This window comes from Pagrus pagrus (assembly GCF_965226575.1).
Source record: "Pagrus pagrus genome assembly, chromosome: 20".
Lineage (NCBI taxonomy): Eukaryota > Metazoa > Chordata > Actinopteri > Spariformes > Sparidae > Pagrus > Pagrus pagrus.
The window spans coordinates 7443873-7468407 of NC_140207.1; the positions used below are offsets into that span (position 1 = coordinate 7443873).

The 24535-nt window shown below is 40.5% G+C and overlaps 1 protein-coding gene across 2 annotated transcripts in view; it reads left to right on the top strand.

Moving 5' to 3' along the window:
* Positions 1-24535, top strand: part of LOC311249608 (cadherin-7-like) — a 123874-nt gene that overhangs the window by 42177 nt on the left and 57162 nt on the right. For both annotated transcript variants that reach the window (XM_084340790.1, XM_084340789.1), the window contains exon 3: positions 15314-15608. In XM_084340790.1, the coding sequence (XP_084196916.1) occupies positions 15314-15608 (295 nt within the window). The remainder of the gene's footprint in view (positions 1-15313; positions 15609-24535) is intronic.

A 24535-nucleotide genomic window follows, 5' to 3' on the forward strand; every position in this document is an offset into this window, starting at 1 on the left:
TGTTGATTCTTTGCCGAACATCATCGCGGCTGAACAATATGTGTATTGAAAACCTTGAAATCATGGACAAAAGCTACACACAGCTAGCCATTAGCATCATAATTGACTCTTTCTAAACATTCGTGTTCTTTGATGTAATTCCCAGGTTGAATTTGATCTGATTGTATAAAACCTATTCTGTGCTTTCTGTAAAGCAATTGCAGCACTTTCATTGAAAGGCACACTTAAGCTCAATTGGACTCAGGAAAGAATCAATTCAAAGTGATTCACAGTGGAGAGAAGAGGAGTGAGTCGGTGCTATGTGGGCCGTCACAACAAGCAGGAATGAAATTTAAAGTGAGGTTAGAAAAAATAAATAAATTGTAAGGTTTGCTTCTACATTTTTATAACATCTGTCAATAAGGTCCTTAGCTTTTATCACCTGTGACAAATGACTTCTTCAAAAATAATAGGCTTTCACTCGGGTTCCTTTTTCTGCTTTCACCTTGTCTACAAGGCTCCATGTATAAAAGTGACACTTTTATGTAACCTCCTCCTGTTTAAATACCCTTCAGATTGTCAGTTAACATTAAAATGTTACATTCATTGCACTCCTCCATCTCCACATCAGTCTTTTAATATTAACAATGAAAGGAAAGGTACTTTTACTGTATAATGAATAGGGTTGCATAGGTACGATAACCACCTTAGAAGGGAGGCTTCACAGTACCACAGGTTACGTTATTACATCAGTGTTATTGTGATCATTATGATGCTTTTTACATATAAGTTAGCACAATCCAAACAGGTTTCTTGGTTTAACAAATGCTTTCTCACAAAATACAATGTCCTGATATATATATATATATGTATTTTTAATAACACTAATAATGAGGAATTTAATACTGTATACAAGCAAATGAAAGGTATACCTTGAAAATGGTATATCTCTGTAACCCTAATATTGAAAAATGATTTTTTAAATATATATATTAAATGCTGAAGGAATTGTTTCTCCCACCTACACCCACTACCAGGCAAACATAGGCTTTATTACACACTCTACACTTTCCTTTGTTGTATTTTACCATTTATGTCACTATGTTTATGTCCAATTCTTATTTTGGCTGTAATTTAAATACTATTCTGTTTTTTTTTTATTCAACAATCATGATCTAAGGCATATCAGCTACAGTAAAAGCAGGAAAAAAAAAAGACATGGAAAGCCAACAAAAAAACAGAGCAAATTGCAGAGCAATGAAGCAAAGACAAACAATACAACAACAAGCAAACACAAGCAAGCACAGACGTGACACGCAATTTACAGAAGCGCTTGCAAAAACAGACATAAACAAGGACAGATGAGAGCAAAGACAGCAGAAAGCAGAGACTGATTTTAAGACTAGGACAACACTAGTAACTGTAAAAACAGCAACGCAAACTCCAGTCAAGCAACACGGCAGTTTAGCAGCGTGCAAGTTGTACACTGACGGGCATTTGTATCGCACACGTGCCTTTTTAGCGCAGCCACGTTGCATTTCGCAACCTTTTTGGTCGAGTCGCGTCTCTAAACACATTATTCTTCACATTTAAAGGCAGATGAGTTGACCACAGCGTTGTGTGGATGTTATAGACCGACGCTCAGCTTTGCGTTTCGTAAGTAAAATCATAACGTCCAGTTATAATGTGTCAGATTCTGAATCATTTAGTGAAATCTATCTTTGACCCAGGGCCACAGTCAATACAAATCTGACAGGAAGTCAGCGTTTCAGTGTTTTAAGTGGGCTGTAACTCTGGATGAGTTCGACCGGAGGTTCAGAATAAATAACTGAAAAGTCTCCTCTGTTATTTATTTGTTATGATGCTTTTGTAAACAAAATTGAAATTCCTGCAGTTGACCGTTGGCCCCTATGAAGTCAGAATGATAAGTGATGAGTAAAAGTTATTTTCGAGTGAATCTTTGTTGTTTTTAGAAATGTTTGCCTATTTTATTTTGTTATTCCTGCGTCCCTGACGTTTATTACTTAAAAATCTCACCAGTGTCACAGATAAGTCAGAGTAATGTTCGAAAACATCGAAATTCTGATAAAATGCACTTTTAATTCATGTTTCAATCCATCATAGGTCTTGAATACAACTGTTCACATCAAATCTTCACTTTCAAACAGTATTTGTTACTGAAGAAGAAAATGAATGCACCACATTCATACTTGCAGCTACTGAAAGAGTTAGTCTGATAAAAGGAAGTTGTAGAAAAAGAACGCAGCTTTTTGCACTGGAAGGTTAAGTATAGTTTGCCTTTTCAGCATCTCGTTGTAACTTCTCACCACATTCTCACTCGCAGTGTACAATCATGTTCCTCTCGTCAGGTTTTTTTGCTGAAGTGTGTCCACTATTTCCACATTTTCACCTGCACACAGGAGGAGTAACATCTGTTATTGTAGGTCCGGCATGCAAATCCGATTCCTTGTATTGAAATACAGTTCCTCTCATCGCTGTTCACTCTTTCATTTAGATTGGTCCTTCAATAGGCTGTCAGTTCCAGCCTGTACTCAGATGAATAAAAAAAAAAAAACACAGTCGTCACAACGATAGCATCTAAGGAGCCTTTTTGTGACAAAAGGCTTTGATTCCCTCACCCATAATACTTTGAAAGGGATGCCTATTCCTGTCTCCCATTTATGTGCATCTCTGTGATGAGGGCAGCTGAATGCCACACCGACACACACACACACTGACGCACACACACACGCTGACACAAAATAAAAAATAAAGTGAAAGCTTGCCCTGATTGCCTGCTTGATTACTTTCATTGATGTGGATGACAAATCGGCATGGTGGCAAGGCTGGCAAACCAGAAAAAAGGCAGCGGGGCACCAGATTGAAAGGGGCCCTGGAAGCACTCCTGCATGTCTTTAATTAACATGTGTGTGTCGAGGGCTACTCCAAACACAGTCGCATTGTGCTGAAGTAAATTAGGAAAATGTTTGTCACCTTTGAAATCTATTTAGAGGCTCATGTTGGGCAGCTTCTTTCTGATAGATGCTGCAGTAGAATGGGTACTTTGTCATCATCGTGCGCATGTATCTGTGCAGTATTTTAGAGGTGCAGTGATACTTTGCTATTTGTAGCATCCATGCTGGCACCAATACAGCTGCTTAGCACTTGTGCTCAACATCAGCAATTGAGTTAGTCCGTTTTCTGACACCGCGGCCGATGCTCTTAACGCCTGTAGTATATCGGCTTTCTTCCACTGGAAAGCACTTTTAAGCTTTAATGGGTTTCATTTGATCATCTCTAATTACAAATGAGACATCTATGAATGCAGTTTAACTTGTCTGAATTTAAATTAAAGATATCTGCAGTTGCATTCTGAGTGTTAAGAACGATTCGAGGCGTCCTCTGAATGGTTTCGACTGAATGAATTAAAGGCGTCTATAATAAAATCATCACTGTTTTATCGTTTATTGTAATGACAGGATTCACGTTGTGCATTAGTGAGCAGTCAAAACTTTAATTATAGAGATCTATAGTTACATTTTGACTTCTATCACTAATTATATTCGAAACACAACTCCATTGTGTTTATTATTTATATATTTATGTATTTTGGGTGACTGCTTGAATAGCTTTACGTGCTTCAATGCTAAAAAAAACAGTGCGTTAACTCCCTGTTTCAACTTCTCGTCTCTTTTCTTTGGATAGTTAACAGGAATAAAAGTTTTTAATTCATTTAAATCACAAGAAATTGCCTCACTTGTTAAAAAACACAGTTACAAAGTGGTGATAGTTCAAGTGCTTGACAAACTCAAATAAATCAACCCCAAATGTTACAAGGGTATTATAAAAACCATTAAACGATATAAAAGTTTAATGCTACGCACTGTGTGGTCTACACACCCAGCTGGTGTTACAATACTTTTTTGTAAATCTGACCTGCTCAATATCAGACGCACCGATGAAAATATTTAGTCAGACTTGACAGATTTTTGTGCAAATGTGCGACCAAAATAGTCCCGGCTGGAATGAGTACATGTTTTTAATTAAAACCCAAGTAATTGGTCATTTAAACAGGCTGATATTATTACATTTTAGCCATTTAGCAGCCTAAATATGGGTCGGAGTTTGTTGGTTGAATAGCGATTCGAATGAAGTCATTATTTTTAGTACTTAAGAAAGTTGGTGTCTACTTCATCTGTTCTTTTAACTCTTAATGAAGCTACTCTGGTTTGCATCAAACTGAGATCAAGTCTGTCATTAAGACAGTTTTCTAATGAAAATAAACCACATTTCATATATTATTAATCATTAACAGATAATTGATTGTTAAGGCAGCCAACTCACCATTAAACAAATTGCTTTAAATCTGCCTGCCTGATTCCTACCAGTCAGGATATAATTAGATAGTTTGAATTCAAGTTTTGACTTCGTCTTAACAACGTTATAAGAGTGTCTCTGTCCTGCACCACATGCTAAGTGCATTGCATTTCAGGTGGCTACATATTAAGCACAGCCCCGATGTGTGAATAAATGTAAGTGACACCCACGTCCATGTCCTGCTGCTCCACTTGAATGTAAAAAAATACTGACAGAAACATGACGGATTAATTTAATAAGTCAGAACTTGGGTTTAAAAAAAAAAAAAAAACGTGATTTTTCCTTGCCTCGGAGATCTCGTCTGAAATTGTTCAGGCCCATTTCTATGAAAATCCAAATTCATTTTCCCCCCACATGGAAACAGAGCCATTATCTCTCCGGTGTTATGACTCAGCCGGCAGGTGCAGATATGAGCCGCCGCTGTCTGATGGAGACAAAGTGTATAAATGGCAGTCAGAATTGAGAAAAAATCGTTCCTGACTTTGATTGAAAGCCGATTCTCTTATGTGAACAGTCGCCGCATGAGAGAGAGAGAGCGGTGCACCCTGCCTTATCCCCGCTGAAAACTGCCTCTCTGCATTTTCATATTTATCCTCCCAAGAAAAGCTATATGCACAATGCTTTGTACCTGCTGTCAAGCCTTTAAGAGTCTGTTGAACTGCCTCTTTGACTCCTTTGAATCAGCTTATTCAGGACAGGAACTACAATTTCTCCTTATTTAGTTTAGTTCTATAAATCAGAAAGCTGTTTTTCTTTTTTCGTTTGAACTCTTCAAAGCCGCATATCGACCACTTCGACTTACATTTCATCTGCCGTCACTGACTAACTGTTTGCAGCGCTCACACTTCAACTATTTTTACCGTTCAACTGTCAGTTCAACTGATTTCATTTCTTGCACTTCAACAGGCAGTTCAACTGCCTACAGGGCTTCAACTCAAAACTGAAAAAAAAAAAATGCTCTCATGGATTTCAACTGCTTTTGTGTCTTACAGTTAAAGTCAATTCAAATTCTTCCAGTGTTTCGACTTAAACGGCAGCTCCGTAATCGGGTAACTGACAATTTTCCACCAGCTTTGTATTGCTACAGAAATTTCTCTCCATTTTACCTGCACCCAGAATGCAAACTCCAGTCTTGTTCTTGATTGTTATTTCACATTTTGTATGCCAACTCAGATCAAACTGTCTAAACTAGGCATTGCTGATCCAAGACTCTGTTACTGCATTGCCTTTTCCTCGCCAAGAACGCTTTCGTACTATGTAGCTGCGATAGAAGGATAACGAACCATAAGTGGACGCCATATTGTTCCTTTACTGTGAAAGTAGAGGCTGAAAAACCTCTGATCAAACTGTAAAACAAGGCAGTGCTGATCAAACATGAGCCACGATCCTGTTCACTGTCTATTTCTTATCTAAAACGTTTTCAAAAGCATATTTTAGTGTACTGTTTAGCTGTAAACTATGGTTTTGTTATTGCACTGGCCACTGCCTTACACACAGTACGTCATCAATCAGAAGGAGGGTTTATTGGGTCTTTGCTCCCGATTGAGCAAAAGGGAATACCACAGCAGTTTTTCTGCACCGATTTCGAAAATATTTGTCTTTCTAGTGCCTAGACAGCTCGGTTTTAAGCAAGGGCCGTCTTCCTAGTCTTGAAATACTGCTTTAAGTTCTTTATTTTAAACTACAACTACAAAAGTATTGACATTTAAAGACTTCTCTGTTGAGAACAGTGTTCAGATGTGTAGTATAACAGATTTCTGTAAAAAGGACAAAAACAAATGTATTCAAATAAATGTACAGTATGTACATGTTGTGTTGACGCAGGAAAAAGCTGTAAATTACAGTTACATTAAACAAACTGTCAAACAATGGCAACCCTGCTGCCAGTTCTTTCAGTGTAAGCAAGAAAAAAACATTTTCTTCATTAAGCCACCTACTGCACAAAACTGATACCACTTACCAGCTTTTCTGTAATTGCAGTAAAACACCTTTAAATGTGCTTTTCAGTGTAACAGTGTAATACACATGTAATTCATGGAGGTTAGCTGAATATTTGTCTCTATGATGACTCCACATTGTTTTAAAAAAGACATAATAACTTGAGTTACACGCTGGAGTAAAGCTTAAAGGTCGGTGTGTACCTTCATTCATTTTGAATTGGCTAATTTAGGACAGAAAATCAAATAAACTTTCTTTTATCAACTTTTGAACTGTTAATTGTTGTGAAATATCTGCTAATTAGCTCTGTGGCTAAGTGTTTAGCTGAGCAGACAGTCACCACATTCTCTAGTAATGACTGGAGCCTCCAACATGGGTTCAAAATGATACACAAACCTCTGAAGGTAACTTAACATCTCCTACATTAGCATCAAATATCTTTGCGCTTGAAAATTTTTCCATCAGGCAAAATAAATAACTTAGTTATTATGGTGAAATAGACTCATTAAGTGCAAATGATTTTGAAAACAATACAGATGCTCAAAAATAAAATACATTGGAGAGATGGTGCACTTTGCTGAAAATATGTGTATCAGTAAATCTCTGAAATTGCTTCACAAATTGCAAAATAGGTTTGAGCTTTTATAAGCGGTACGCGTTTATGCTGCAATCTGCCTTCATCTCGATGACTCATGTGAGATTAAGCCAAACAAATAGCCAATAAATATCAAAGTGTCACGTAATCATGGTGTTCTTGTGTGTTTAGGTGCAGTCATTTACAGTTTGTGACTGATTGTTTTGAAAGATTAGCATTATTTCCCAATCCAAAGTGTTCGTCCTTTACAAACTAATGAAATCAGACAACCCACGCACAATGTCAAACTGACAATGATTCATGTTTGCAACAAATTTGAGCTGTCGCGTTCAGTCGATTTATCAATTAGTTGATCAGCTGACTGTATCTATTTGTTTTTCCTACCCTATTCTAGCAGTCAGCATCAAGTGCCATGCATTATTGGTTTCGGGAGAACTTTAAGTGTTGGTCCGGTTCATTTAAAGTCCGGATTTTACATTTGCTTTGTCTGAGAATGGGTTGATTTACCAGAATTTTGAAAGAATGCCAGTCAAAATTTGGTAGGTTTTTTTTACTGTGAACTTCAGGAAGTTCAGTTTTTTCTACATCTGACCTTTCCTAAGCACATAACAGTCATTTATTATAATATTATCTCAGGCGTTTTTCAGTAGATGTGTGTCTAAAAGAAAGTTCAGAGAGCAAATAGAAAGGTTATTAAATCATAACAGAGAATATTGAAGTAAGAGTGACTTCACTTCAGAGACGTTTTTGATCCATTGAAAATGAGCAACAAAAGAATCTTTGCCGAAACCATAACCAGAGGAAGGAACTACGAGGGTTATCTGACGAATCAATTTTGCCGATGGCATAGTCACGCTCACTACGGAGCCCCTGAATATCCAAACAAAACGTCTGATACCACCGAAAAGCTGAGAAACAACTTCACTTTACATGAGTCTTCAAAGCATATGTATAGTATTAGTAAGTCAAAAGTTATTAAACTTTTTGGAACCAGTGTCGGCCCGCCCAAGTAAAATATATGTGTGGGAAACACTCCAACGATAGCTATTTTAGCTACCAATGGTTGTCTAGGGTTTTATGGTTTGTTAATAATCGATAATAAATAATTGTTTCAGTCATGTTTCAAGCAAAAATGTCAAACTTTTTTTCTTAAATGTGAGGATTTGCTGCTTTTCTTTGTCGTAGATGATAGTAAATGATCAGATGTTGGGTTTTGGACTGTTGGTTTGACAAAAGAAGTATTTTCAAGGCCACCTGGTGCTCCCATGTTCGAGAAAAAAAAACATGCGGCCTAGGGTGCCCTTCCAGTGGACAAATCATGGTGCAGTGCCCTCTCTATGAATATCATGGTGCCCTTTTTTTTTTTTTTTTTTGCCCCTGCCCCTGAAACACCCTGACTCCACCTGTTAGAGGCCTAAAACCAAACAAAATGTGTACAAATATTGAACATGAGGAGCATAAAAGATGAAGGAGAATGAAAAGAGTTTATTAAATAATATAATGAAATGTCAAAAATGAAACAAAACATCATTTATTAAATATAAGGATCATGAGGAGAAAAATGTGTACAGATCACATTGATCTGCACACCAGTGTGTGTTAGCTAACAGTCTCTCCATGGCGACGGCTGAATCCCCACCTCCCTACGTGAAATGAAATAGGAGCGGCTGAGCCACAGAGCCTCTCTCCGGGCACACAGCAGCAGCGGCACCATGGCTACTCACCAGAACAAGGCTGAGTGAATAGATGAAAAGCCAAGCATGTCGAGAGCTCATGTCAGTGACAGCTGCACCGGAGCCCCCGTCTGCATTTTTAGCTCTATTTTGTGACCCCCGCCTGCTGTCCTTCTTTATTTGAGCTTCATGTATGTTTTATTTAATGAATCTTAACTCCTACAGATGGCACATGTCCGGTGATAACCTTCCTCCACTGACAAGTGGAGTTATGATTTCAGCTGGATATAATACAATCATTAAGTGTGTGATTTGCACTGTGGGGAGGATTTCTATACGCAGGTTTTCTTGTGCAACATCAATTTCTCAACAGGAAACAATGTCAGAGTACACCATCGTCGATGTTTCACATTTCATTTTTCGGGGGCTGCTTGTGAAACATGCTGTACTACCTTGTTCGGAGAGACGCTGTTAAGCCTTTCTGTGAAATATCTTGAGGGCGACTGTTGATTAAGGGCTCTCGCGCAGCGGCCGAGGCTGTTTTAGTGTACTGGATCCAGTGTTGCTCACAGGTTGCCTGTAGGTATGGACGTTTGTATCCATTTTGGATTGCGCACAGACCGTTGAATAGGAGAATTTGTACTCAAGAGAGACACAAATACAAAGCTTGAAACATGAATCTTGGAGCTCTAGCGCTTTCCTGTTTTTTTCGATATTTTTTTTGTTTTATTTCAGGCCTCTATAGTTTCCTGCTTGCAGAGCTGAGTCAAACGGGCGTAAAGAGGAACCAAATAGAATTACACACTCACCAACATGAGTTTCCATGTAGCAAAGAATGGCAAAAAAATGAAAATTTAAGTGCTTGAGCAGTTCGAACACATTGCGCTGTACTTCTGGTGATAGGACAAGCATGTATCAGTGGATTTTTAGTTGGTTCTTTCATGCTTTCCTACTCCTCTCCCTTGCCACAAGGTAAACAAGCAAACACAAAGCTAACAGGCTGCTCCCCGGAGAACTGCCGGCATACAAAGTGATGATAAGTGTCAGCACTGATTTCAGAAGGGTTGGTGTTCAGATCCCATCCCTCCTTCACAATCCCTGGGAGTGCCTTTGAGCTACACCGCCGCGCTGCACGCTGCGCTACACTCACCTCGAGGGAGGCGGAGAAAAGAATTACAGAGGAGTCTTTACATTTTTGCAAGTGAAGCAACTATGGCGCTCAGTAAAAAGTAATAAGAGTCGAAACTTCAAATACCACCTGAAAATGAGCAGTGACGGTTTTAAAATGGGTTAGATTAATGAGAGAGAAAAGTATTTGACCAGGGTATACTTTTAATAAGCCCTGCCAAGCTATACATATTTTATGTAGTGCTCAGTGTTGATGAGATTTAAGAGATGGGATATGCGGAGCCAGTTGCAGCACTGTTATGTGTCCTTCCTGTGCCAGGCAGAGAGTGAGAAAAACGAAGCAAGCCAAACAGTTCACTGAAAAGACCACACAGTGTGCTTGACCCTTCACCCGGCTCGCATGCTTTGTGGCCTGTCAGTTCGGTCCTCCGTGTCCATGGCATTTACCGGAAACAAACGGCCACGGATGGCTTCCTCAAGATTAAATGTTGACTCTCCACGACTGACAATTTACCTCGAGTTTGCGCCTGACAGCAGGAGATGGTGAATAAACACAGTGGGCTCCGTAAGAGGGGCCAGCATATGCATGCTGAGGCTTGAGGACACAACCAATGCAATCATCATGCCTCTAATGCAGCATCCATCAACCGGCTGATGGATTCCATTAATAAAAGACCTTTGGTGTTGTATCGTCGTGTTCAGCATGTACTCCTTCAGTGCCACCGATATAATATTGACCTAATCATTCCCCACCCCTGCAGCGCTGGCTTGGAACCTGAAATACCATTGTTATTTATCCCATAATGAGATGTTGACATTTACAGATAAATTGAAGGAAGAGTTTCAACAACAATCTTGCGTGAGTACACTGTAATATAAAAAGAAATGCACAAAAGGCTTTTGTCATCGCTCTACACAATAAACATCGAGAGAGGCCAGTGCATAATTGAAAAGCACTGTACACGGTGTGCTCGTATTCACTCATTTGTTCTGTTTTGACTATAAAAAATAATCTCAACAATGAAAAGTAATTAAATTGCTCGAATATAACCTTCTATAAAAACCGCTTCTGCACAGAGTAATACATTAGCTGCACTGTTTTGTGCTCACAAAGCACATAAAATCATGTAGCTTCTGAGGTTCAGACAAACCATCAGAGCACTCGAGAAGGGAGAAGGCAGACTTTTTCCCTGACTGTTTTTTAAAAGGTTCAAAGGTTTATCTATTAGTCATTTTACAACACCAGGGTTGATATGATGCTAAGTTGATTGGTACCAGTGATGTTCTGGTAGGTTTTAATTACCTGCTGTGGAGCCTTCCTGTCCTGGGCCATGCACGAACCATCATGTTTCCAGTCAAGATGCTTTGTATTGCTCCTCTGTAAAAGTTGAGGAGAATTTGTCTCTGGAATTTAACCTTCTTACATTTCCTTAAAGGTCGGAGATTTCAGAATTCTGACCCCATAGTTTTGAGGTCAGAATTTCAGGCCGAATACCGACCCAAAACTGTAAATGAGACTCAAACTACCTTTCTCCAGCATCGCCTTTCCCAACCTACAAGAGGTAGAGCCTTTCCTGTGCTTTTTTCGTCTTAATCATTGCGCTTGCAAAGATTACAAGGTAGTCTAAAGGCACCACAGATGTATGCTGCTTGGGAAGGTGGAAATTTATCTTGAGATGCAAAAAGGCTCTGGCTGTCATAAGACACAAACCTCTCCAACTAACTGACAAACCTCAGGTTCAGGAGGATCAATGTGGTTTCAATCCGGCTTTTTGAAGAGTTGATCAGCTCTGTACATTTTCACAGATATTGGAGTGGCCATTGGTGTTGCAGTTTAAATATGGGGTAACTTGAGAAGGTGTTGATAGTGTTCCTTTAAGTGTCGAAGTGTTGAAGGGTGGTGCGTGGGAGCCATTTGAACGAAGGCAAAAGCTGAGTTTGCACTTCCAGCAGTGATTCAGGAACATTCTTGGTATGGATTAGTTAGGTAATTATCATAACCCCGAGGCACAGCCAAGAAGTAGAGTGTTGGTATCCCATTTGTTAACGTGGAGTAACTGTAGTGTCTCACCTTGGACAGAAGTCCTTTTGCATACAGTGTTTGTAAGGTCTGCCTGCAATGAGCTACAAAACCTACAAAAACAGCTCTGCCTTAAAAATGTTGGAAAATGTAGAAAAATAAATGTTTCCTGAAGAATCATTTTATATCTGCATGTTTGGCTAAATAAATTAAAGTTTATTTGTTGTTGAAAGACGTTACATTGGGAAATTGCCTGTTTCATTTCATTTGTACTGAAGCGACTGTGGGAGCTGCATTTAAAGTGATTTCTCTAGTAAAATGCACATCTTGGTGGGATAATAAATAAAATCCTGTCGTGAACCAATGTGAAAGCTGTGCTTGCATTTCAAGCAGAAATTTATGAGCATTCTTCTTGATGATTGTTGTTGATGATTGTTTGTTACTATAGGGTACAAAATCTCAATGTACAGGCAAGGAGTGGAGTGTATCTCTAGTTTGGTGTTGTTAGACCTGGGTTTTTGTTCTGAAGTAGTTCGTAGGTCATGCTGTCGAACCACGCCAGAAATCTAAAGTGAATCTGACATTTAATAGGTGTGAATGTAGTTCCTGAAGCTCTTTGTCCTCGCGACGAGCCGTTCCCATGGGGTGTACCCACCTCTCTATGCTGACGATGTTGTCCTGTTCATGAGGCATCCAGCGTCATGAGGTGTTTGAAATCACAAGGATGGGGGTGGGCAGTGCAATGCTAAATCTCTGACAAACCCATAAATTTGCAATGTTAACACTGTGATTATTGGTGGTGTTCCTAATATGTTGCAGAAACAATTTGTGCAATAGGCGGAGAGAGCTTGGCTTGCGAGCGAGAAGGAAAAGTTAAATTATTTCTTTTTTAGCAGACATCCATCTGTCTACTCCACCTGGTCCTTCCTGATTTTTTTGGTTTGTCGGCAACGCGATTCAAAACACTTTGAAGACTGAGAACACGATTGATGTGTGGATATTAGAGGCCTAATTGAGGCTGTATTTTGTACACTTTTTATACCAAATATTGAGAATCGGGGAAAACATCCTCTGACAAAAAAACGCTAAAAGCTTGCTCTGCCTGCTTTTGCTGTTAATTGAGGTGTTTTGTCATGCTGGAGGTGATGGGGTAAAAGACAGAAATATGCACTCTGCTAAATGCTGACAGTTGAAAATGGTCCATCTGTCCATCTTTGAATACCAACAACGGCCTTCCCTTAAGATATGAGGCGGTGTCTGATCACTCTGATGTTTGGCACATTGAAGGGGTTGATGGCCATCAGACAGCTCTGACTTCAAACAGGATTTATTCAAGGCTGGTTACAAGCTTCAAGTGTTCTTTTTTTAGAGATGTTCAAGGATCTTTTTTTGACTCGTCTTTTGAGGAGGGGTCTTAAAGTCATCTTTACACTCGTGACTCGCTCTTCTGAGATTAAAACTCCACAATAAGCAGGAGGTTGTTGTAGTGACTACACCGGTTCAATGATAAAAAATGTAGTGCTTCTTTGTAGACTGTGTGTGTGGAATATTATAACAACCCCTATTAATATTCTGGCGAAGTTCATAGTGGTAGCCCACATGCTTTGAGCTGAAAAAGATTTGATTAGAAGATTTGAACTCAACTGTTTTTTGCTGTGCCACTAATTTTAGAGAAGGATGGTTTACATGGCCATTAAAAAAGGACTCATCTGACAGCACGGCTCTCGGTATATGACCTCAGCTCTCGCTGCTGATTCTCAGAAGGCAAAAACCTGTAGAATCCGTTTTGCTATCTGCGGTGGGTGAATATGAAGCCACACTTTGTATTTTTGGCTCATCTTAAAAGTCCCATATTGTAGAAAATGAGATGTGCATGTCCTCTTGCTCTTAAAGAAGGTCCGGGTGCTGTATTAACACCGAGAAAACATCAAAAGGCTCAATCTGCAGAGAAATGCAAACACCATTATCTGAGACGGTGCCTTTAAACAAGCGATCAGGACTTTCAACCTATTCGCCAGAATAAATGTTTGTAATGCACTTGTGTACTTGTTGCAACTTTACGTTTCTTGAAATTCAATTTTCTATTTTATATTGCGGCAACACTGCTTCTGATCTGCTATGGTGAAGACGCAGAAATCACTTGGTTAGGGTTAAGAAAAATACCTAATACCTAAAATACCTGTTTTTTTTTGTCACCACAGAACGGCTAAAGATGTTTCCACTTATCGTCAAATGAAATAAATCAGTTTTTTCGTTGCCACAAACTAACTGGAAATTGTCCTGAGGTCTCCTTAAGAATATCCAGTGGTGTCAAGCAAACCTGGGACAGTCACCTCCCTCAGTCATGTCGCCAAAAACATGGCAAAGCTGATGCAGAAACAACCGCTGACCAATACAGAGCAGGCTGGGTGTTTCTGGAGGGGGGGCCGTAAAGAGTCATTCACTTAAACAGAGGGTGAATAGAGGTGCTGCAGCAACAAAAGAAGCACAATGTGGAACAATGAGTCCGACTTTTGCTCAGCAGAGCATTCAGTCAATTTAAAGGTGCAATATGTACAGTTTTAGTTGAAAGCAATCAAAAATTAAATAAAATACATATTTACAGAAAGTGGAGAAATAACAGGTTTAATGTATTGTGTTGCAACCAGCTAGCCCAGCCATGACCACTTGATGCTTGACTAACTTGCTAATGTCAGCTGTAGTTAGCAGCAGTTAGCGGTTATGCTGTTTGTTTTGAGTATGAATTTCACAGCTGGCCAATTCTTACACATTGCAGCTTTAAGTAGCGGTTTGGATACACCTTAAGTCATTAATATTTGAGCAAAGACGGCAAACATACAGCACAGTCTCCACTCGGACAGAAATATTTATTCACAATGGCAAAATATGGATGAAGCATTTCATCTTGACTTTCCAAATAACGGTTGTCTAGACAGAAAACAGGTGAAAACAAAGCTCATCACTCTTTAATTTATTCGGGCACATTTTTAATAGCTGTTTTATGTTCTTTTATGTGACTTGATTTAGTTATTGCAGCAGGTTAATGGAAAATGTCTGGTTTTATAAATTGTGACCATTACATCAGTCAGTCACATTGCAGAAAGATTTTATTCCATTATTTGTGGCAAAATGCAAATCGTGATGCGATTTTGTAACATAATTAATTCGCGCATAAACGGTTTCGTGTTTTGATCTTTTGATCTGATTCAGATGTTTGTCCAATAAACACGATGTGTATTTGCTTGTCGTGCTTGTGTACATATCAGCAAAGACATGACAGTGGAAGTCATGGGGTATAAATATTGAATAGTTAATACATTTACATATTTTATCGGTATGTAACACGAGATATTTCTTTATTTTATGAGATAAAAAGGGTGACTAAATGTGCTACAGTACAGAAAAGTTTAAAATCCATTTTGATTAATTAAGCTTTTTCCATAATGTGATGCAACAACCTTACTTGTGTAATCAGTATTTAATAAATGCTAGTTGCTCTCAAGTCATTCTCAACTAAAATATAAAAAGTCCTTTCTCCCCCAACAGATTGTTTACTTTCTTTGATGGCATCCTTTAATCTGATGTCCTTTGTCCCTCCAACAGCTACACTCAGATGTGGACAAAGGAGATGGCAAGGTCAAGTATGTGCTCTCAGGCGAGGGCGCCACCTCCATCTTCACCATTGATGAGAACACAGGAGACATCCACGCCACAAAGCGCCTTGATCGGGAGGCGCAAGCCTACTACACCCTCCAAGCTCAAGCTGTGGATCGACTCACCAACATACCTGTGGAGCCCAGGTCTGAATTTGTGGTCAAGGTCCAGGACATCAACGATAATGAGCCAAAGTTTCTTGATGGGCCGTACTTGGCAGGAGTACCGGAGATGTCACCCTTGGGTAAGTCTCCCCATTAGTATAAATAAATCCAATATAATTTTTTTTTATTATTATATTTTCCCATCCTTTTCTGCTCTCTCACACTCCCACTTTCTCTTTGACTCGCCCTCGCTACAACATCTGCATTTGATCATTTTCCACCCCGCTGAATTCGTCTTCATCTCTCTCAGTCTTCAGGTCATGGGGGAGAATCCAGAGGTTTGCAATATTAATTTGAATCCAGCTTGTTCGCTTTGTACCGCTCAATACCAGCTAATCACATCGGGCCCAATTTAAATTGCATGAGCTTCTGCGCATCGGTTGAGGTCCAGGTTAAACTGCTCCGGTTCGTGCAACATGCAGGACCTTTCGGCTACTTCGTTCTTTCCGCTGATGCTCTATGCTAAAACGTGAAACCTTGGTCTTGGGTTTTCATGAACCTTCAATTCGGTTGTTGAAGGCGTGATGATGAACAAAGATTGGACTCGCAAAGGCTGCCTTGGAACTTTTGACAAGGCAAGACAATTTATTCATGTGGCTCTCTTAGAAATTCAAAGTACAACACGAAAGACATTGAAAGCAAAATAACAGAATGGAAAAGAAAAAGGAAATACAAATAGAAATCACTGATTTAGATTAAAACAATGATGGCTAACTATGTTTTTAGCCTAAAAACTCTACATTTTAAGATACGTATAGCAAAACAGTCGCAAGCAGCTTCGCCATGTGTTGTTTTAAATGTAAAAATAAGAAGAGCAGATTGTCAGACAGCTCTGTACTTTTCATATTGTGTCAAAATCAACATATAGGTGTTAAAACATGAAGGGGTCTTTAAACAATAAGGACTTGTAGAAGTTATATCCATTAAAGTGATTAATTTGGACAAAATGTGTTATTAACAACACTTAATTTACCTTTTTTTAGTTATCACACACTTGATCAGGCACCAATAAGTAAGATTAAGGGTCTGTGTCCATTAAAAATGTTTTCCCTGAATTTGAACTGTTCGCAGTGGGAGTGCTGTGTACTTTCACTCTACACATGGCAGCTCGTAGTGCTGCACGCTCGGGGTTTTTATCTGACAGTCTTAAAAATCTTCCACTTTGGGTAAAAATGCTCCACTTGTCACTAGCTGCATGTCAATCAGGAGAGACTAGTGAATGAAGTAAAGCAAATGTTTTGTATGGTAGATGACATGTGATAATGAGGCTTGTCAGAAAGACTTTGGCGCTCAGACAGGAAAATTTTGTGGCATTTTCCCTGAGCAGCAGCAGCAGCAGCAGCAGCAAGAACAATCCCCCCATCGAGTCCAGACGCTGGTGTTGGTCGTGGTTGATGACTCCGCTGAGACGTGAAATGATGAAGCTGATGAAGCTGGTGAATCTGTGCAGACTGGGCTGTGATGGGGAGGTGGAGGGCGAGCGCAAAACAGCAGCATGAATGAACTACAGGCAGGAGACAATCGTAATTAAAAAGCCGGTAGGCTAACGGTGAAGGTGTGTCGCTGTGCGGCTGGATAGATGTGCCCGGCTGATGTGAGCAACTGATATCCCAGATAATGACAGGCAATTATAAGTGAGCATGAGGGAGGGGAGTGAATGCAAGGATAAAAATCTGAATAAAAATGCCTCCTGCAACCACCTCAGTCGGAAGAGACTGGTCCGAGGATTGTTGAAGCTGAGCGAAGCTGGAATCCACCGAACCAGAAATGCATTTATTAAATTATCTCAAATTTTCTCCATGAAGTTGGAAAAAAAAAACACCTACTTCTTTTATATTTACGGCCGATTAGACGCTTCACATCGGGTGAAAGCACTTGTCAAAAAAGTTATATTCTGATTAAACTCTCTGGGGCATGTAAACACATCTGATTGTATCACTTTATTTAGCGTCCATATAAACAGTTGAATATCTGTCACTTTTTACCCAGCCGCCCAATCACAGCTGAGGAGGTGCGGGACAAACACCAGCTTCACATCTTATATGTACAAGAAGAAACTCGTGCTACTGGTCTCTGAGTAGCAGCAGTTAGCAAGTGCTCCAGTATTTGTTGAAAACTACCTGTGAAACCTGCAAAACATAAACTAACAATAACTTTTGTGCATAGTGTTCACAGCTGGACGTGTTCAGAAAAGCGGTTTAAAGCCATGTTGTGCAGCAGCGCTAACGTAAAATGGTAATCACCATTATTTTGCCACGTTAGCATGCTACAATTAGCTAATTAACACCTAAACATAAAGTGAGGTTGCTGCAAATGCCTTGCAGGTATTTTGATGATGACTGATGAACATGATTCATAAAGTCAGATGATCACCAAAGTCCTGACAAATTATCAATAGGTGACCATGAAAAATATCATGTCTCTCCACTCTGTAGTCGTTGAATTATCTCAGTCTGGACCGACAGCAGTGCACCGACTGACCTGCCATATAAATCCACTCCTCTGGCATGGCTGAAACCATTATACAGCTGTAGCTGTCATCAGCACTCACAGTTCATATTCTGTTGATCACATTAACATTCATTACTGCAGACATTTCTTTTCTATCCGTCTGTTTTTAAATGCGGTCCTGGAGGGAGTCGTCCTATCAGGTCCCCCGTCTTTAACCGGCTGCTTCTCGCTGCATGGTCAAGATTTCCTCCAAGGTTTTATGACGGGTCACGCTCGAGCTTTTAAATGCGAGTAAATGCAAATGAGCCACAACAACATCCAGAGGCTTTTCAACACAGCAGGTGTATAGAAACACAGCTATAACGAGAGGGAGACCTCCATATTGATAAGCCATTATACTCCCTATATGGCACGTTAAATATTTTATCAGTTTAACAAAGTTGTTTCAGGTCATCTTATAGTTTTTCTCCTCTCGTACTATAGATTGTCCCATTTTACCATTAATTTTACATTGTGGTCAACAAGAAATGGGTGTTGCTGACCATAAAACTCAGCCGATATGCTGTTTCATGGTGTTTTAAAGTCTGACTCAGTGTATTGTAATGTGAAGTCTGAATTAATGTCTTAATTTACATATTTATCACCACACATATGCCAGCACAGACCTCCCGGCTCAGAAATGTTGATGAGTGAACCAAAATGGACTGCAGCAATCTTAAGGTCTGAATCAGGCTCCAAGGCCAAAGGCATGTTTTCCACAAATTAGACTCCGAGTCGCCACTCGGCAGTACTTACAGGTACCTCTCTGCGGAAAATGTCTCTAAAATGTGTTTCAGAGACAAACACATTTCTATCCATTCGACAGAGCAGCACAGGCACCCTTAACTTGCTCCGAGGGGTTCCCGAGGCGCTGCCAGGCATGCTGGAAAACTTTGGTCTAATCACAAGTGAGTGCTGACTGATGGGATGGAGACAGAAATGATCTGGATGTCAGTCGACTGGCCTCGTATAGTACTGGACATGTGGTAGCTGGGGGGAGGCGGGGGGGTGAGTGAGCTCTTGCTTTGAGTACATATCATTGCACATTTCATGGGTGCGTTTTTAGGCTAAACAGGACATTAAAGGATAATATCACCTAAAAATTCAGTTGTAGTCATTATCTGCTCACTTCACATGCAAGTGGAAGTTTGTTACAGCTTGTCCGGACTAATCCAAGTCTCTGGAAGCCCCAAGATCCCAAATTGGTTTGAAAAGACGATATCTACGCACTTTTTTAAGACAAAATCTTCACTCTAGCTGCTAAAAGAGTTGAGGAACACAAGGAAAAAAGAAACTACCAAAAAGAAAATACAGCTAGTCGGATGTAAAGCAAGTTTTCCGAAGCCCAGAGATCCCAAATTGATTTGAAAAGACGTCATTTGCACCCTTGATGCTCAGTCAAGCTCGTGCACCCACTTCAATTGGTTTGTCTTCTCAAAATCGATTTGGGATCTCGGGGCTTCTTGAGACTTGGATTTCACCAGACGAACTGTATGGAGTCATTTTTTGCTCTTTAAAGCTGAATTATCAGATCAGGTTGGCCATTTAGAGGAAACCTATCAGCAGTATGAGAACATTAGCTTTAATTTCAAATCGTATTTCAGTCCTCTTCAATCTCTTTTTGTTCTGTTTTTGGTCTCCACCCACAGAAATATCCGCTGTGTTCACCAGCTATGGTTTGGTGCTGGGCAGCTAGTACACATTGGGTTTTTTATATTGATTTTAGCAGGAAACTGCTGCCTGCTGCAGCTGGAGACGACCCTGTAAGACCCAGTAACAGTTAATGTATGATGCTATAAAGCTCCGTATCACTGCAAAGTTGATTAGAGTCGCTTTTAATTTCACGGTTTTACAGAATAAAAGCACATTACATTTCACACCGACGAACAAAAATCGCTCATTTTGCACATCGGCATCACCTCAAAACCTCAAACATGCAAACACGGCACCATACAGATGGAAATGAGTGAAAAACAAAGGTGTTTATGGCTTTTTGAGAACCTTCAAAGTCAAAATGAACATTTTCGGCAGGCATGCAGTGTAAGTGGGAGTCGTTCCAAGAGAAGCAGTGCTTTGCTTACTACACAGGCACGGAGATCTCTGAAGGATTACACAGCCGACTGTCAACGGGGGGTACAGAGCTCAGGCTTAAGGAACCAGAGGATTAGAGTACAAGGGCTTGGAGTCTCGTGTCCAACCCGAGATAAGACAGCAACTCGGTACATCAACCACAGAGGAGGATGCGTTCACACCATGAGCGCTGAGACGCAGGGTCACCCCTCGCCACTTTATTTACTCTGCCAGTTCCTGTGAAGGTCTTCATCGCAAGTTGAGGGGAACAACAGGAGAATAAAATGCATTGCCTCTCTGTAAATATCTACTCAAAGCAATTATCAATGCAGTAAAGAACAGGGACGGGCCAAGCACCTCTTGTCCTCAATAATTCCTTTATAGATGTCTTTAAATCATTAATGGTCACAGCTCTGCAGCGCTGATGAATGGGTTCAATTTAGAGGAAATCATGAATTTAATTAATTAAAGTAATTAGAGGCAGTGCTCGTCCATACACACGGAGACCTTATGGCCCGAGGATCTCTGAGGGCTTTTGTCTTAATCACGACAGGGATGTCAAATAAAAGACGGGAGAGCTGGAGGACAGTTGGAGGTGTGACAATCGGCAGTCTTGGCTCTCTCCGGCTGCACAGCGAAGGGGCCAAAGGAGCAGTCTGAGGGCTCATTACAAGCATAGAGAATGTAATGTCAACCCAAGGCCACGGCTTTTGAATTTACTACTCGCCAGTCCCATATCCAGCTGTCATTGTTCCTGTCTAATTCATGAGACCGGAGATCAAGGATGGGATAGTCATTTAATTCTGGAAATGAGAAAGGTGTTCCGGTTTAGGAAAAGTCGATTCAAATTATTATTTTTTTCCATCACAGGTGCAGGTTCAGTGTCACGTTGATTCCTCTTTCGATAGCGGGTTATAAATATATACTCAGCGGCCACTTTATTAAGTACACTGCTACATTTAAACGGTCATTACTCAGGTCGTAGTTAAAGGTGGTGTTTTGTATTGAGGGGTGTTTCCAATTTCTTGTCCTCCTAATATACAAACATGAGTGGGTGCAGAATATTTGAAACACATCTGAATGTAATGCGATCCAGTACAACACCATCACTAGGTGAGCTGTTTCTGCTCCGAGACAAAAAAAACTGCGTCCCCTGTGGTGTCTTCCTGCCTCTCCCACATTAAAGGTTTTTAAAACTGAGACTAATATTTACATCTTCTGGTGTCTAAAACGATTCAAACTTTTGGACTCGGTCCAGTAGATCGCCTCAGCTGGCGGCTGCAACATAATCCTTTCGGGCAACTCTGACAGAGAAAGTTACGTCCGCTGAAAGTGTTTGTTTTTTGCTACTGACAGGCTGAAGTCCTCTCTCCAACTCTGACTCAGATTTCCTCTGTCGCCTTCCGGCAACAACTCAATCAAGGATTCAGACTACTACTTGTGCGGGACTTGTGTTTCTGGTTACAAAAAGGATCTTATTATGCAGTTGGAGTTGACCCAAAGGATTACCTTGGCTTTGAGTTCAAATTCAGAGTCAGTATTACTTGGGAATGAATCTCAACAATCAACTATCTTAATTCAGAATTGCTTCCCCACCTTAAACTGACAGTTGTGGTCTTTTGGCGTGAGGTTGCATGAGGTACTTCTCCCTAGTCATTGTGTTACCTGCAGTAGATGACCGTCAGCTCTCCCACTGACAAGGAAGCAGAGCATTGTACTGCTAAATGTGAAATCGTATTCCTATGCACAAGCAATGACGGCAATCTAAAGCACCAAAAACGTTCATAATATAGCGTACACTTGAACGGATATGTATTTTTTCAGCCGTGCCTTCTTTAAGGTGGCTAAAATACGTCTTGCTGTCGGTGCCACTTACAGTACAATGCGAAGTATCTCATACCTCACATCTAAAGACCCGAACTATCCCTTTAAATTCACACACTCCCTCATAGATGGCCGGGGCAGCTGGATCTGTTTCCTCACCTTGTGCTCCTCCTCTTCTCTGAGGTTTATTGGCAAACAACAGGTCCTGTTTCCAGTTTCCTGTTAATTACAGCCATCCATAGCGTAAGCTAAACCGCAATCAAAACTCTGCCACGTTTTAAAAGGCATAAACGCATGGCAGCCCAGCTGAATTGGCTCGCATTCGATTATACATGTGGCCTTAATAACTGTACCTTTATGTTGAGAATGTAAAAACACATAAAAACAGCAGGCAGTTAGTAACTTTCCCTTAAAATTGCTGTAATTCATTTTCAGTCGGCAATTGCAAATAAAAGTCAATTGAAGTCAGAGCAATAATCCCTGCTTATGTGAAGCAGTGGGGAGCAGGTGCGAATGTGCATGAATATAATCAACTTAATCAACGGTGGCAGCTCTGAATACTCATGAAGGCATTGCAGAACGACTGGCTTCACACAGAAGGTTTTATTGTTTTTAATATTGTTTTGTTTTTTCTTTTAACGCGCGCACGTTCCAGTTCAATTTACAAGTGGCAGATTAGGTTTCTCTACGGTTGCGTGACAACGTGTTTACATACAGAGGGTGGCCCCCCCTTCGTTTGAAAAACAGACGTATTCATAAAAAGTTGCAAGTCACATTCTGGGTCACGATCCTCCAAAACAAACAGATTCGCATTCTGAGTTCGCGCTCGTATTGTTTCCTGACAGTCGGACGCGGCCTGCGTGCGCGAGTGGCTGAAGAGTACCTGTCTCCCCGCTCGCATCAAGCGTGCCGCATTTATTTTCATTACTGGCAGATGACAGTTGCTCACCCAAGATGCGGAATTGATTAGGAAACGTGTTTTGTGCACAGCTGCCGGGAATAAGAAAAAAAAAAAAGTGGGGAGAAAAAAAAAAAAAGTGAAATGTGAAGATCGGATCCATCACCTCGATGAGGACGGACAAATATTGAAGGGACACAGACGGGGGCAAATTGAGTAGCAGATGACAGACTTGTGGAGCAGAAAGAATCTATTCAGGGTGTTTGTCAGCTTTTTTGACATCCGCCTCAGCCTGCTGGTATTACCTTTCATTCTTACAATGTTGTGAGAACGGCGTGTTTGTTGGACTCACAGGGCAAACAACCTGAGGAAGGAGCTAAAATATATATATATATATAAACCTTTAAAAGCTGTGCTCCCTCTCGGTCCATATTGAATGTTAATTTACAGCCTCGCGGGCCGAGCGCCGTGCGCAGTGATTTTAACTATCAACCCTGTAATAGAGATTTAGACGTCGGCTGAGTCCTCTTTCATACAGTCATCTTTTGACCTTGGCGTTTTAAACTACCTGTAATATAACCTGTCATGACTAAGAGGTGATGATATAATCTAGGTGTCCTTCCACAACCGGCTTGGTGATAACTTCTCCAGCTTCAAACCGAGCTTCTATTATATTGTTCACATCCAGGGCCAGAGCCTGTTAATTCTGCTTTACGGCCAGAATGGAGGACTCTAATCTTCAATTTCCATGATCACTTCATTCTGTAAAAGCTTGTAAAATGCATCTCGTGTAAGAAAGTGAGATTTTTATTAGGGTGTTTTCTCCAAAGTAAAAAAAAAATATCACCAACTTGTAAGACAGCACTTTCTGTCAGACGGCTACAATATAGACTCAGGCTTCGGCCAGATATGTACAGCGAGCAATTAAAGTGAAATACTCAAGCATCAACTGGAAGAGGCGCACTCATGGAAAAAGCCTTTTTTTTTTCCTTTTCAAGGTTACTTCAGCAATGTCTGCTGTTGATGATTTCACCGCTGCCGAGCGTGTAGGAGGCGTCAGCTTTAAGACCGACACTGACGTACAGTCTCACAGCAGAAAACAGCCTGAATCATGATGGCTGTTTGTGAAATGCAATCAATTAATTGACTTTTTCCCTCTTTATCATCAGCTGGATATCGGTTCTTTGACGCAGGTTTGCTTTGCCTCAATCTGTAACCAATAAACGAGTCCCGTTGGAGCAACAAGGCGTGTTTATACCACAATGAATGACCCATTGAAATTGATTGGCAGTGATTTTTTTTTCTCTGTGAAATCTTCAAACGTTTTCCTGCGCTACCTTCCAAAGCCACGGCTGTCGGCTCGAGTCACGTCAGCAGGCGTTCTGGTGGTGCATTTTAAAAAAGAGGTGCATAAGGAGTCATGTCTGATGTCTTCCTCTCTGCCTCCGAGGGAGAGTGGGAGAGGACAATACAGTGCTGCACGCACAAACAACAGTTGTCAGTTGTCAGCAGAGTTCACAGTCGAGTTTAAAAACAAATTTCCTTCTTGTAAGCTGGGAGGAAGTTTGGGGATTTGGGGGGCACTACCGGGCAGTAAAACAAAATCAGGCTTTATATCATGGGGGTTTTATCTGCAGTACTCCGCTGCCTGCTGTCAGTTTTTATCCTGGGACTAAGGTGGTACAGCTATATAGTACATCCTTTACCCGACGCCTAACAGAATAT